Here is a 12,645-nt window from a genome sequence, read left to right as displayed (position 1 = left end):
GGAAGAGGAGGTCCTGGGGAACAGGACAGGCCTGGCTAGCAGAGTGGGCAAAGCGCACTGACCGAGTTGGAGAGGTGAGCCACGGCCTTGATGTGTAACAGTTCCTCAAAGATAAGGTCCAGCTCCTCATCGGTGCGTTGACCTGGGCTGCAGGTACAGCGACACATGGGCTGTGGTGTGGGGCCAGCAGAGCAGCCAGTGCCAACCACCCATCCACCCACCCGCCTCGGGCCTGGAGCCCATGAATGCTGTCGATCGTTATCAATACTGGGCTAACCTTTGTGGCGTGAGCCCTGATGCCAGATACCTTTCACGCATGGTTTCCCTCTGCCCTCACACCAGTCTTATGACGCGAGCACTATTATTCTGGCTAGAAGGGGAAGCTGCCATGGAAAGGCCCAAGGTCACTCAGTGAGTCGCTAGCTGCTCAGGCTGGAATTTGAACCCCAATCTACCTGCCTTCTCCACAACCCAACTGCACGGACCCATCACAAGGCCAGACTACCACACCAGAACTCAGGGCTTCTGTTTCCTGGTGTCTCCCTTCCTCTTAGACATGGGATCTGAACTTCACAAGGGACCTGGGTTCAGGGATGCAGTAAGTGACTCACGGCTTTCGAAGTGCCACCGTGAGCAGGGCATCGGGTCCCCGCTGGGACAGTAGGGCCATTGCCTCTACCAACTCCTCCTCCAGTTCATGGGCTCCTGCAGGCTCTGGCTCTGGCCCAGGAAACCGATAAAACTGGGCCTCTCGGTCCTGGAAGGTCCAGTCGTGTTTCACTGGGGGGATGGAGGCCCAGGTGTGATGGAAGAGAGGAAATTGAAGCCATGTAGGTAATATGGTCCTCATTGTGATGCTTACTGCCTCCCCAGCCCACCCCCAGCCCACCCCCAGCCCCTGTGAGGCCTACTTCCCTGGTCTGCCCTGGCCCTGGTATCCCACTGGGGCTCAGGCTCACCATGGCATAAGGCACCTTCATCCAGCAGCACCTGGCAGATGCCCACAGCTTGGCTCCGTGAATGGACACCAAGCCCCAGTGCCAAGATCCCGTCCACTAACTCCCGGCCAGAGCAGCACTGCCTGTAGGAAGTGGGAAGAGGAGAAAGGGGAGTAGGATCAACACCATCAGAAAGGCAAAAGTCAGGGCTGGGAAGGTGGCTCAGTGGTAGAGCGCTTGCCTTGCATGCATGAGGCCCTGGGTTCCATTCCCCAGCACCACATAAGCAAAAAGAAAAAAAGCCAGAAGTGGTGCTGTGGCTCAAGTGGTAGAGTACTAGCCTTGAGCTGAAGAGCTGAGGGACAGCGCCCAGGCCCAGAGTTCAGGCTCCACAACCGAACCCCCTCAAAAAAAGAAAAAAGAAAAAAGAAAGGCAAAAGTCAGGGAAATGGATGGACCTAGAGCAAATCAAGTCATGTGAGGTAAGCCAAACTCAGAGAGACAAACAGCACCATATTTTCTCTCATATGCAGAAGCCAGATCTAAAATATACTGGGCACAATGAATTATACAGGACTCTAGGCATTCATACACAGTGAGACCAAAGGAAGATACTCTTAGGAGAGGAACACAAAGGCACAATGCCTATGTGCCTCTGGTCATATAAAATAATATTTATCAAAATGAACTCTAGGAAATGGAAACAAGAAGCTTTTTCTTTGTCGCTGTTTTTGGTTTTATTTTCTTTTTGTCTTGTTTGTTTGTTTCTCTGTCTTGGAGTGTAAGGGGAGCACAGAAATTGAGGGACAAAGAGTGAACAAATGCAGCAGTGGAACTCACTGGACACTATGCAGGAAATGAACTATACAACTTGTGGGTAGGGATGGAAGGGAAAACCTGGGAGAGAGTAAAGCAAGGGGTGACAGTGTCCAAAAAGAAATGTACCTTTTATCTGACTTATGTAACTGTAAGCCCTCAGTACATCACCTTTATAATGATAGAAAATTTGAAAAGAAAGAAAGAAGGAAGGGGAAAGGAAGGAAGGGAGGGAGTGAGGGAGGAAGGGAGGGAGAAAGGAAGGAAGGAGGGAAGGAAGGAAGGAAGGAAGGAAGAAAGGAAGGAAGGAAGCAAGGAAGCAAGGAAGGGTGGGTCAGATCCAAGCCCAGATCAGGTCTAGGCACAGATGCTTAAAATGGCAAAGAGAAAACCATGGGTGTAGGCCAGGTGGCTCACTCCTGTAATCCTAGTTACTCCCAGAGACTGAGATCTGAGGATTACAGTTCAAAGCCAGCACATACAGGAAAGTCCATGAGACTCCGATTAATCAGCACAAAGCTGGAAATGTGGCTCAAGTGGTAGAGTACTAGTCTTGAGCAAAATTTTAAAAAGCCAAGCAAGAGTATAAGGCTCTGAGTTCAAGTCCCAATATCAGCAAGCAAGCATGGAAGTACGCATGCACACACTCACAAATACACACACACACACACACATACACAAATTAATAATGGGGGTGATCAGAGGCAGGCAGGCCCCCTTCCACTCACCGATAGAGCCGCAGGTGGTACTTCCGGTCACGGATGAGTGTTGGAAAGGTGACTAGCAGATGCCGGTACAGGTGTTTCCCAGCCCTGAGCACCCTCTCTGTGGAGGCCTTAAAAGGAGGATGGACATGGCTGGCTCAGACCCTGGAACCTTCATCCTGCCGCCCCCTTCCCCGCTCCACCCCTGTTCTGTACCTGCTCCAGGCTCACACTGAAGTCCAGGGACTCCTCGCTGCTCGTGAGCGGTGTCTAGGCAGCAGAGAGTGCACAGGTCAGTGCCAGTGCTTCAAATATAGCTGTGGAAACGCTCCCTGTCCCACTCACCCTCAGCTTTGCTTACTCCATTCCTGGCCCCACACACATCTGACAAATAGAGACTTGCTATCTACGCTGTGTGGCAGGTACCCCCTCTTCTCTACCCCTCTTCAGCAGGTCCTGTTCTTCCTTCCATGCCCACCCACGCTGTCCCTATAGGTGACAGCCCAGGGGTGTGCAGGCAGCCAGGGAAACGCCCCCATGTCAGGGAAGGAATGACAACATAGGAAGGAGGATGAGGATGAAGGATAAGAAGACCCAGCTAGGTTCTGGAGGCTCAGGCCTGTAATCCTAGCTACTGCGGTGACTGAGATCTGGTGATCACAGTTCAAAGCCAGCCTCAGAACCGGAGAGACTCTTATCTCCAATTAGCCACCAAAACAAACAAACAAACAAAAACAAAGTAGAGCTGTGGCTTAAGTGTTAGACACCAGCCTTGAGTGACAAAGCTAAAGGATAGTGGTCAGGCCCTGAGTTCAAGCTCCAGTGCTGCACACACACACATACACACACACACACACACACACACACACATATGAAGACCAAAGGGCTGGGACACCCACTCATAGGCAGAGACCACAGGCCAAGGCCCCAGGCCTAGCTTCTCCACCATACCATAGAACTATGTGGGTCTTGTGCCCCCCATTGGGCCTTTGTTCAGCCTGGTAGTTAATAGCACAAATTCCAGAGTCAGATTCCTATATTCAGATCTTTGCTCCTCTGTTTCCTAGTGGCCTGACCCTAACAAGTGATTTAGTCTGTCCCAATGTCAGTTTCCTCATGTAGATGACCTGTAAAGCTCTAACAATGCTTCTGGAAGGGGCATGTGAATCAATACGTACTGAATATTTAAACCATTGCCCGGCATATGGCTGTGTATACACGCCACTATTATTATTCATCAGGGAAGCACAGGGTGGGGCTACTTGCTGGAAACTTCTTTCTTCTGCAAGATGCTGCAAGTCCATAAACTTGGAAGCATGAGTAAGGCCTTGATAGCCTACAGGACAGACTCAGGAAGACAGAGTTTATTATAGCAACAACTCAGTTGCACGGGGTGGGGGGGTGGGGGCTGGGATCCAGCAACCAGGGATCCATGAAAGCCCACACTGCCTTCCTTTTTAACAGCCACCTGAGAATAATGGAATTTTTTGACAGTTCCTGAGAATGGCCGCTCCTCAACAAGCCCTAGTAAAGGCAGAGCACCTGCCTTTGTGAAACATGTTCACTAACTTGCTTTTAAAAAAAAAAAGTTTGACATTGATCAAGAAACATTGCACTCATAATTTGACTTATACAATTGTAACTCACGTGTACAACCACTTAATAATAATATTTAAGCTGGGGGAGGGGTTGGGTTAGGAGGGATGGGGGAAAATGGTGAAGGGAGACAGATATCAGTCAAGATGCCTTGTATTCATAAACTGCTCTGTTGAATGGCAACTCCTTTGTACAACTACCTAAAGATAATAAAGACATAATCAAAACAATCAAATGTGGGAGCTGGTGGCTTACACTTGTCAACCTGGCTACTCATGTGGCTGAGATCTGAGGATCTCAGTTCCAAGCTAGCCCCAGGCAGACAAACCCATGAGACGCATATCTCCAATTAACCAACAGAAGCCAGAAGTGGAGCTGTGACTCAAATGGTAGAGCACCAGTCTCGAGTGGAAAAGCCAAGCAAGAGTGTGAAGCCCTGAGTTCCAGCCCCAGTACCAGCACATGCACAAGCACATGTGCACACATACACACACACACACACATACACGAGTCAGGTGTGAAATAAGCCAAGCAGGTGTCATCTGGTCTCTGTGACACAGGTAGAAACAAGAGTCTTGAGATGAAGGGTCCTGGGTAAGTCAGCCCTTGGGAATGCCAGCCAGCGATCAGTAACCTCAAATTCCTTCCCACAGTTGTGGCATTCTCAGCCTTACTCCGCCGTACCTGCCTGTTTCTTCTAGCTTCCCTTCCTCTCTCCTTTCCCGATTTCCTCCATGCACTCAGAGCCTTGCGACGGGACTTGGTTGCAGAGCTGGAACCTGAGTCTCCTCCCCTGGCAGGCCCCTAATGATAGGCATCACGCCACCATGCCAAAGCAGAAATTTGAGGTCTGGTGTGCATGGGCTCCCAGCCCAGGGCTGGGCGGAAGTCAGTAGGTGTCCCAAGGGTATCCCTGCCCGGGTCATGGGGCCCAATCCAGTGCCAGATACAGAGCCCTGGGGACTTGAGGACAGGAAATGAGAAGGAGGAGGAGTCAGGAAGGGAGGAAGGGCAGGAATGCTACCCAGCCAGCCCCCCTGTGTCGGAACAAACAGTGCCTGAGTGCTAATGAGTTCTTGTTGCTCATGTCAAAATGCCCAGGTCACCCCAGTCCCTGCCCTGAGCTCTTAGCTGGTGCTCACAACCCCAAGCTTCCAGCTCCAGCTCCCTTCCTGGTATTATTGTGACCTAGGAGGGGAGGTCATGTGGCCAAGACTGGGCATTTCCTGTCCCATCCCAAGGGATGGGCATGAGAGGGTCGGAGAAGGGGGCTTGTGGATGCTACCTAAAGTCATCCTATTTTTCCAAGGAAAGCAGAAGCCCGTATTGCTGAAGTAATTGGCCAGAGTCCCAGGACGACTTAGAAATGGAAGATTCTTCTCCCTGACTGCTACCCATGCTGAGCCTGTGTAAGTGTTTGTATCTTATTTCACAGCTAGAAAGAAAGGAGGTTACATAACTGCCATGACCACTGGTAAACAGCATTCACACTCATGCCTGTCTGGCTCCAAAGCTCACAATCTTGGCTACCCAAAATGCCCATAGCATCTACCCTCAAGGATCCCCCCGGCCCCCACACAGAGTGTCCTAGACCGGAAGACAACACAAGTGTTCTGCCTTCAGGAATGTTCCATGAGTGAAGTCAGCTGGACTACCAGAGGCTAATAGAATTAGGCTTGGTCCATCTGGGCCCCAACAATGTTTGCATCCATTCGGGCCTCTGGGAATGGGCTAGAGGGAGACTAGTGTTTAGCCTCAATGGGCTCCAAAAGCCTGAGTTTGAATTCTGATTCTCCTATTACAACCTGGTTGTGCAACGTTAAGAGGACGATTTAAGCTTCAGTTTCCTCATCTGTAAAAGGGAGGTAAAGGAAAATACTAGTGCCTAGCCCACAGGGTTATTGTAAGGATCAGATGGGTTAATAAAGCTGGGTGCTTGTAGCTCACACCTGTTATCCTAGTTACTCAGGAGGCTGAGATCTGAGGATCCTGGTTTGAAACCAGCCCAGACAGACAAATCTGGAAGACTCTTGCCTCCAACTAACTAGCAAAAAGCTGGAAGTAGAAGTGGGAGAGCACTAGCCTTGGGCAAAAGAGCTAAAGGATAGCACCCTGGCCTGAGTTCAAGCCTCAGAACTAGTGTGTGCACACATGCATGCACACACACACACACACACACACACACACCTACTGGTGGCTCATACCTATAAATTTCGCTACACAGGAGGCTGAGATCTGATGATCATGGTGCAAAGCCAGCCTGGGCAGGAAAGTCTGTGAGACTCTTATCTCCATTTAACCACCAGAAACCCAGTAGTGCAGTTGTGGCTCACAGGAGTAAAGCATTAGCCTTAAGCATAAAGCAACTCAGGGACAGTGCCCCAACCCTGAGCTCAAGTCCCACAACTGACAAAAAATAAAAAGAGTTAATAATAGAAAGCATATACCTCAGTGTCTATCTTGTAGTATGTGATTCCTAAATGTTAAATAACTACAAATTTTATTATTTTATGATGGGTACTAACCACCCCCAACACATGCAAATATATGTTGTTGCATAGCTCATCTAATAACCCTGAGGTCATGTGGAGGTTCTCAGCTGGTATGGGCCAAGGTGGCTTATTTCCAGACAAGGAAGATTCCGGGTGGAAGAGGAGGTGCTATGGGTGGCCAGCCCCACCTTGCCAACCTGTCAGCGAATGTCATAGCCAGGCTAGAGGGACAGGCATAGAGCCAGATGGTATGGGGACCTGTCAGACCAGTTCCCTTGGTCATGGCTAAAGTCCCAAGCGAGGCTGTGTGTGGTGGACAGGGAAAGATGCATGGGGTTTCATAGGCTTGACCTGGGGGTCAGCTACAGAGGACACAGTGAAGCCATGTACCCATGGCTCACACTGGTAATCCTAGTTACTCAGGGGGTTGAAATGTGAGGATGACAGTTCAAAGCTAGCCCAGGCAGAAAAGTTGGTAGATGCTTATCTGCAATGACCCACCAAAAAGCAAGACATGGGGCTGTGGCTCAAAGCGATAGAGCACTAGCTTTGAGCACAAAAACTCAGAGACAGCTCTCAGGCCTTGATTTCAAGCCCCAGGGTCGGTACAAACAAACTGAAGAAACCTCACAAAAACTTGAACTTCACAGCCAGATTTATCTTCCTGGGATGGGGCAAAGCCTAGCTTTGTCACTTGCAGCTCTGCAACTCTCACTGAACCTCCATTTTCACAGCTATAACATGGAGAAGAAAACATTAGGGCCTATTCCATCCCACTGTTGAGAGCTATTGTTCTATAGGCTAGAGGGAAGCGCTCATAATAAACAGTATGTGGAATTAGGCAGTCTTTCGGTCTTAGCTACTGCCATTATTTCGACAGACTGGATGAACTCATGTCTTTGGTTTTAGAGAACAGGGCCACCCTTCTCCAGAAATGGTCACCTGATGAATAGCGTGCTAGGCTCCTGAGCATGTGCAGCCCACCAGAGATCACTTTGATCCTTCCTCCACCCCTAAACAACCATCAAACAAGAACTCCTCTCTCCCTCATAGTTTCTACAGATGCCTTTATCCCATCCGAAGGCTACATTGGCCCCAATTGTATCTGCACCCAACCTTAAGCCTTCTTCTTGTACTGTTTTCATTTTTCTCTTGTCTTTGTTTGATTTTCATTTCTCTTATCCTGGTCTAGGAGAGAATGCTTCAGGTGTGGGAGTCTAGAAGATTGATAGAATACTACTGAGTTTTCTAAGAGGTAGGTGTGGAGTAAAAACAAAACAAAAACCACCCCAGCTCTGTGCTCCTGGACTCTGAGTTCACCCCCTTTTAGGGTGCACATTCCCTCTTGAGAGCACTTTATGGACAAAAAGGCATCAAATGGTCAAAAGTGAGCCAGGAACTAGTGGCTCATGCCTGTCATCAAGAGGCTGAGATCTGAAGACTGCAGTTCAAAGCCAGCCCAGGCAAGAAAGTCTGTGAGACTCTTCTCTCCAATTAACCACCAGAAAACCAGAAGGCTAGAGTGCTAGCCTTGAGCTGAAGTAAGTTCTGAGACAGTGTCCAGGCCCTGAGTTCAAGCCCCACAAGTGACAAAAACAAAAAACAAAAAAAAAGAGGTAAAAGGTGAAGGCTCACAGACATCCACAATCCATCCTTAAAACCTAAGAGAGATGGATTGAAATAACCCCACTCCTGTGCCCCCAGCTTGCCTCTAGCCCTCCACCCCCAACACACACACACACACACACACACACACACACACACACACACACACACACACACACACACACACACACCATAATCCTTTGCTTCCCCAACACCTGGAAGGGGAGGAGCCTTCCTTCTATGCCTTTGACCTCCTTCACTCTCCAGCAACTCTTACCCCCACCCTTCCGGCCTCCTACTCCAAACTGGCCCTTCAATTCTGAGCTCAGGGGAGTCCGGAGACAGCCAGGCGGCCTCCTCCACCTCCCCACTCCAGACTTTGGGTCCCTGGAGATCCTCCAGTGACCTCATTGTCCTGGTACCTGACCTTCTCCCTCCCTCCAGCTACCTTGCCTCCCCAAGCTGGGAAGAGGACAGGAAATGCACAAGTAATTATAGCCTAAGAGGGAAGATGGGAGGGAGGGTTCCAGCCCATTGGCTCCCAGCAGTGGCAACAGCCATGACCCTTGCTCCCCTGTTGGGGAGCAAGATCAGACCCCAGAGGATCTGGTCAGGATGACTGTAGGGAAGAGGGGGACTGCAGAGAGGTGTGATACACATCTGGAATCCTCACTGAGTTCCTACCACAAACATCTTCCTCTTGAGGGTCTCTGTTTCCCCCACCCAGCCTCCTATTTCAGTACATCGAAAAGGCGATTGGACAAGATGAGGAAGAGGAAGGAGATGGCGGTGGTTTTCCTATTCAAAGTGACTTGCCTGGCTAGGTGCTGGCTGCTGTAGCTCATGTCTATAATCCCAACTACTCAAGGAAGCTGAGCTCTACGGATCATGGTTCAAAGCCAGTCCTGGCAGGAAAGTCTATGAGACCAGCAAAAAGCCAGACATAGAGCTGTGGCTCAAGTGGTAAAGCTCTAGCCTGGAGCAAAAAAAATAAATAAAGGACAGCACACAGGCCCTGAGTTCAAGCCTCAATACTGGTATGTGTGCATATGTGCACGAGCGCGCGCGCGCACACACACACACACACACACACACACACACACAGTGACTTGCTCCTTGAACATTGAATTCTCAAGTTTGTCACCTGCTTGCTCCTGCCTCCACTTCTGTGCCCTCATCTTCCCCCCCCACAAATGCACTCAGGGGGGGCACAGAGCACACCTCGCTGACTCTCAGGGAAAGCAGCTCTTAAGCCTGCTGAGTGGGATGTAAGAGGCTCCCCGGTGACTGGGATAAAAGTCCCCTTCCCTCCCTGGCTCCCCATTCTTGCTGCCCCCATCTCCATTCATCAGCTCCAAACTTATCAGAATCCTCCCAAGTCCCCCACCCTACAAGTCAGGAAACAAGCAGTGTCCAAGATTCACAAGCAGATTCGGCCCTGTTCAATTGTTCACTAAAAGCAAATGTTGCCACGGTGACGTGTCAAGATCAGTAACTAAGCTTTACTTCCCTCTCCACTTGACCTGACCCTCCCTCACCCATCTTCTACCCCAACCCAGAGAGAACACACAATGCCTTACCTCAATGCCTAGCACACAGAGGCAATGAGCCAGCAGTCCCTGGTGGCTCACCCCTGTAATCCTAGCCTACTCAGGAAGCTGAGATCTGAGGACCAGGGTTCAAAGCCAGCTTGGCTTTGAGATTCTTGAGAGAATCTTATCTCCAATTAACTATCAAATAGCCAAAAGTGGAGCTGTGGCTCAAAGTGGTAGAGCATTAGCGCCCATGTCCTGAGTTCAAGTCCCCGGGATGGACACAATAACCCTTCCTTCTTTCCCCAATACTGGAATAGGAGCACTACACACACACACACACACACACACACACACACACACACACACACACACACACACAGCTACTATGTGAAACACCCACAGGTATCTGAGGCCAGGTTTTCACACCCTCTACCCACCCCAGCAATACCCCTCACTGTTCCCAGAGCAAGTTGGCCCACCAGCATCCCAGACTTCCTTTCCAGCCCTATACCTGGCCTAGCATGGGGATGTGGGTGTGGGTACTCACCCAGCGAAGGCCCTGGATACGGCTGGGTCGCCGGTGCTGGAGCAGCAGCTGATAGGAACAGCTCCTGGGCCGGTGCATTCTTTTCAGCACCATTTCCAGCAGTGACCCCTCCGGGACAACGTCAGGGAGACTCCCCACCTGCAGTGCTCCCAGTGCTGGACTGTCCTCCACAGCCAGGCCCACCTGCCAGCGACTCTCACCTGGCCAGCCCACCTGTGATATGGAGAGGAGGAAGGTGGACAGCCATAGAGAGGGGATTGGGCAAGAGCAGGATCTCAACGCAGCTGTCCTGGGCAGATAAGACTTCCTTAGACTCCTTGGGGCTGGTCAGGCGGAGGTGCTACAAACCCTTCCAGCAGCCCGGGGAGGAGGGACAGGAAGACCTTTGCTGGAGTGCAGCCCGCAGGCCTGGTACAATTAGGGGGGTGGGGGGGGGTCTCCAGCTGGCTTCCAGAGAAGAAGACCAGGCCTCTTCCTCAGACTTCTCTAGAATTCTGCCTCTCTCCATTGTTCAAAGTCCCTGGCAAGGATTTGCACCCCCCCTCCCATCAACATGAAACTGTGGGCTCACTGGATGCCCCAGAAATTCAGCTTTGGCTCCAACCTCCCTCCCCTCCTCCCTCCCCTACACCCACCCAAACTCCCCACCGGGTCAGCTTCTTCTCTCTCGCTTGCTCCTCCCTGACCAACCCTCCCAACCATACCCACCTTCATGGTTCTTCGTGTAAGCTTCACCTCCGTTGGAGCCTGGAGGGGTGTCGCCTAAATCCGGAGTGGGGTGGGGGGGCGGGCAGTGAACAGAACCAGTTCTGAATTCCAGAAAGCAAGATGCAGGGGCCACCCCGTGTTGAATGAGTCGAGGGCTGGGGGGTGTGGGGGACACCCCCCCACACACACTCCCCAGTGACTAGGAGCCCCCGAGCCGGGACGAAAGAGCCAGCTGGCACCGGGCGCCCAAGCGAGGCTGCAGCTGGCACTGGGCCGGGCGGGAGCTGTCACACCCCCTGGCCCAGCCCGCCCCGCGCCCCTCCCCGGACCAGCCGAGGGGGCGGGGAGGAAGCGCCCGGAATTACCGAAGGGGAGGGTGGAAGGAAGGGCGGGCACGGGCAGAGGAGCCCGAGAAACCCTAGTGCATGGGAGCGGCCCTAGGGGTGAACGCAGCCGCTGGGGTGCCAGGAGTTAGGGGCGAAGAGGGGCCAAGCTGGCCGCCACGTGGCCGGGAGGAGAAATGCAAACAAGGAAATCAGAGGAAAGGGGGGAAGGGGTGAGTCATTGTGGGGGCCGCACCCGGGAGGGAAATCCGGGCTGGGGCCACTTCCCGGCCAGGGGACGTCCAGCCTCCTGTTTGAGTTCAGGGTCTCTCCAGCAGCCCGAGGGAGGGACTGGGCAGCTTTCCCGCGGGGAATCCCGCTGCCGATCTTCCCCACTGTTGCCTTCCCAGATGCACGCACAGGGCACCTGAGGGGAAATTGAGGCAGGAGTGGAGGAACTGACGGACTGAGAGGTAAAGGGATAGGATGGATGGGTGGGTGGATCAATGGATGGAATGGATGGACAAACAGAACCGTGGAGGGGGGTTGGGGATTTAGGCCAGTGGAAGAGTACTTGCCTGGGAAGTTCAAGGCCCTGAGTTTGGTCCTTCAGCTCTGAAGAAAAAAAAAAAAAAAGGATGGATGGATGGATAGTGAAACAGGTGGGTGAATGGATGAATGGATAGATAGATAGATGCACAGATGGTTTTGGTGGATGGGTAGATGGATGGATGGGTGAAGGGATGGACAAGTGGGGGATGGATGGATGGATGGATGGATGGATGGATGGATGGATGGATGGATGGATGGATAGATAGATGGACAAGTGGGTGGGTGGGTGGGAAGATGGATGAATGGATGAAGGAATGGACAAGTGGGTGGATGGATGGATGGATAGATGGATAAGTGGGTAGGTGGGTGGATGGATGGATGGATGGATGGATGGATGGATGGATGGATGGATGGATGATGAAGGCCCTTGTGGCCCTTGGAGAACAGACACAGTTCTAAGGGCCCTGGTCCTTACCACCAAGAATCAGTGAAGCAGAAGCCTGGACTCCAGCATTCTGCTCTCAGGCCCAGTACCTAGGGGGTCCCACCACTCTCTGGGCCTCAGACTCCATCACAGTTGGCTCAGTGAAGCCGTCTTCTCCCCTTTTATCCTTCCAAGAGTTCAGAGACTGTGACCCATGGACAGCGACTTTCATGGTATCCCATAATTGCTCAGAATGATAATGAGGGTTTAAAATAGAAGGCACAAGGCTTCTCCAGTGTTCTAGGATTCGGTTATTTTTTTTCTCGCCTTCTCTTCTATTTTCCTACTGTCATTTGATCCTGCCTGGTCAGGGAAGCAAATATCTCACTAATGAGCATTGTCTCT

At 51.6% G+C, this 12,645-nt stretch overlaps 1 protein-coding gene across 2 annotated transcripts in view; it reads right to left on the bottom strand.

Moving 5' to 3' along the window:
• Rapgef3 (Rap guanine nucleotide exchange factor 3) overlaps positions 1-11,178 on the bottom strand; it is a 29,004-nt gene extending 17,826 nt beyond the window's left edge. The window contains exons 1-7 of one of the 2 annotated variants that reach the window (XM_042677570.1): positions 10,942-11,178; positions 10,234-10,446; positions 2,675-2,728; positions 2,483-2,589; positions 960-1,081; positions 612-780; positions 63-147 (exon numbers count right to left, since the gene is read on the bottom strand). In XM_042677570.1, coding sequence (XP_042533504.1) covers positions 63-147; positions 612-780; positions 960-1,081; positions 2,483-2,589; positions 2,675-2,728; positions 10,234-10,446; positions 10,942-10,947 — 756 coding nt within the window. In that variant the 5' untranslated portion in view covers positions 10,948-11,178. Of the gene's footprint in view, positions 1-62; positions 148-611; positions 781-959; positions 1,082-2,482; positions 2,590-2,674; positions 2,729-10,233; positions 10,447-10,941 lie in introns of those variants that run through there. The other variant, XM_042677571.1, reaches the window with a different exon arrangement.
• Between the last annotated feature and the right edge of the window lie 1,467 nt (positions 11,179-12,645).

Source organism: Dipodomys spectabilis, unplaced genomic scaffold, assembly GCF_019054845.1.
Source record: "Dipodomys spectabilis isolate Male_0828 unplaced genomic scaffold, ASM1905484v1 ptg000039l, whole genome shotgun sequence".
Taxonomy (NCBI): Eukaryota; Metazoa; Chordata; class Mammalia; order Rodentia; family Heteromyidae; genus Dipodomys; species Dipodomys spectabilis.
The sequence above is the reverse complement of the archived record's forward strand: the minus strand, read 5'-3'. Positions and strand labels throughout refer to the sequence as shown.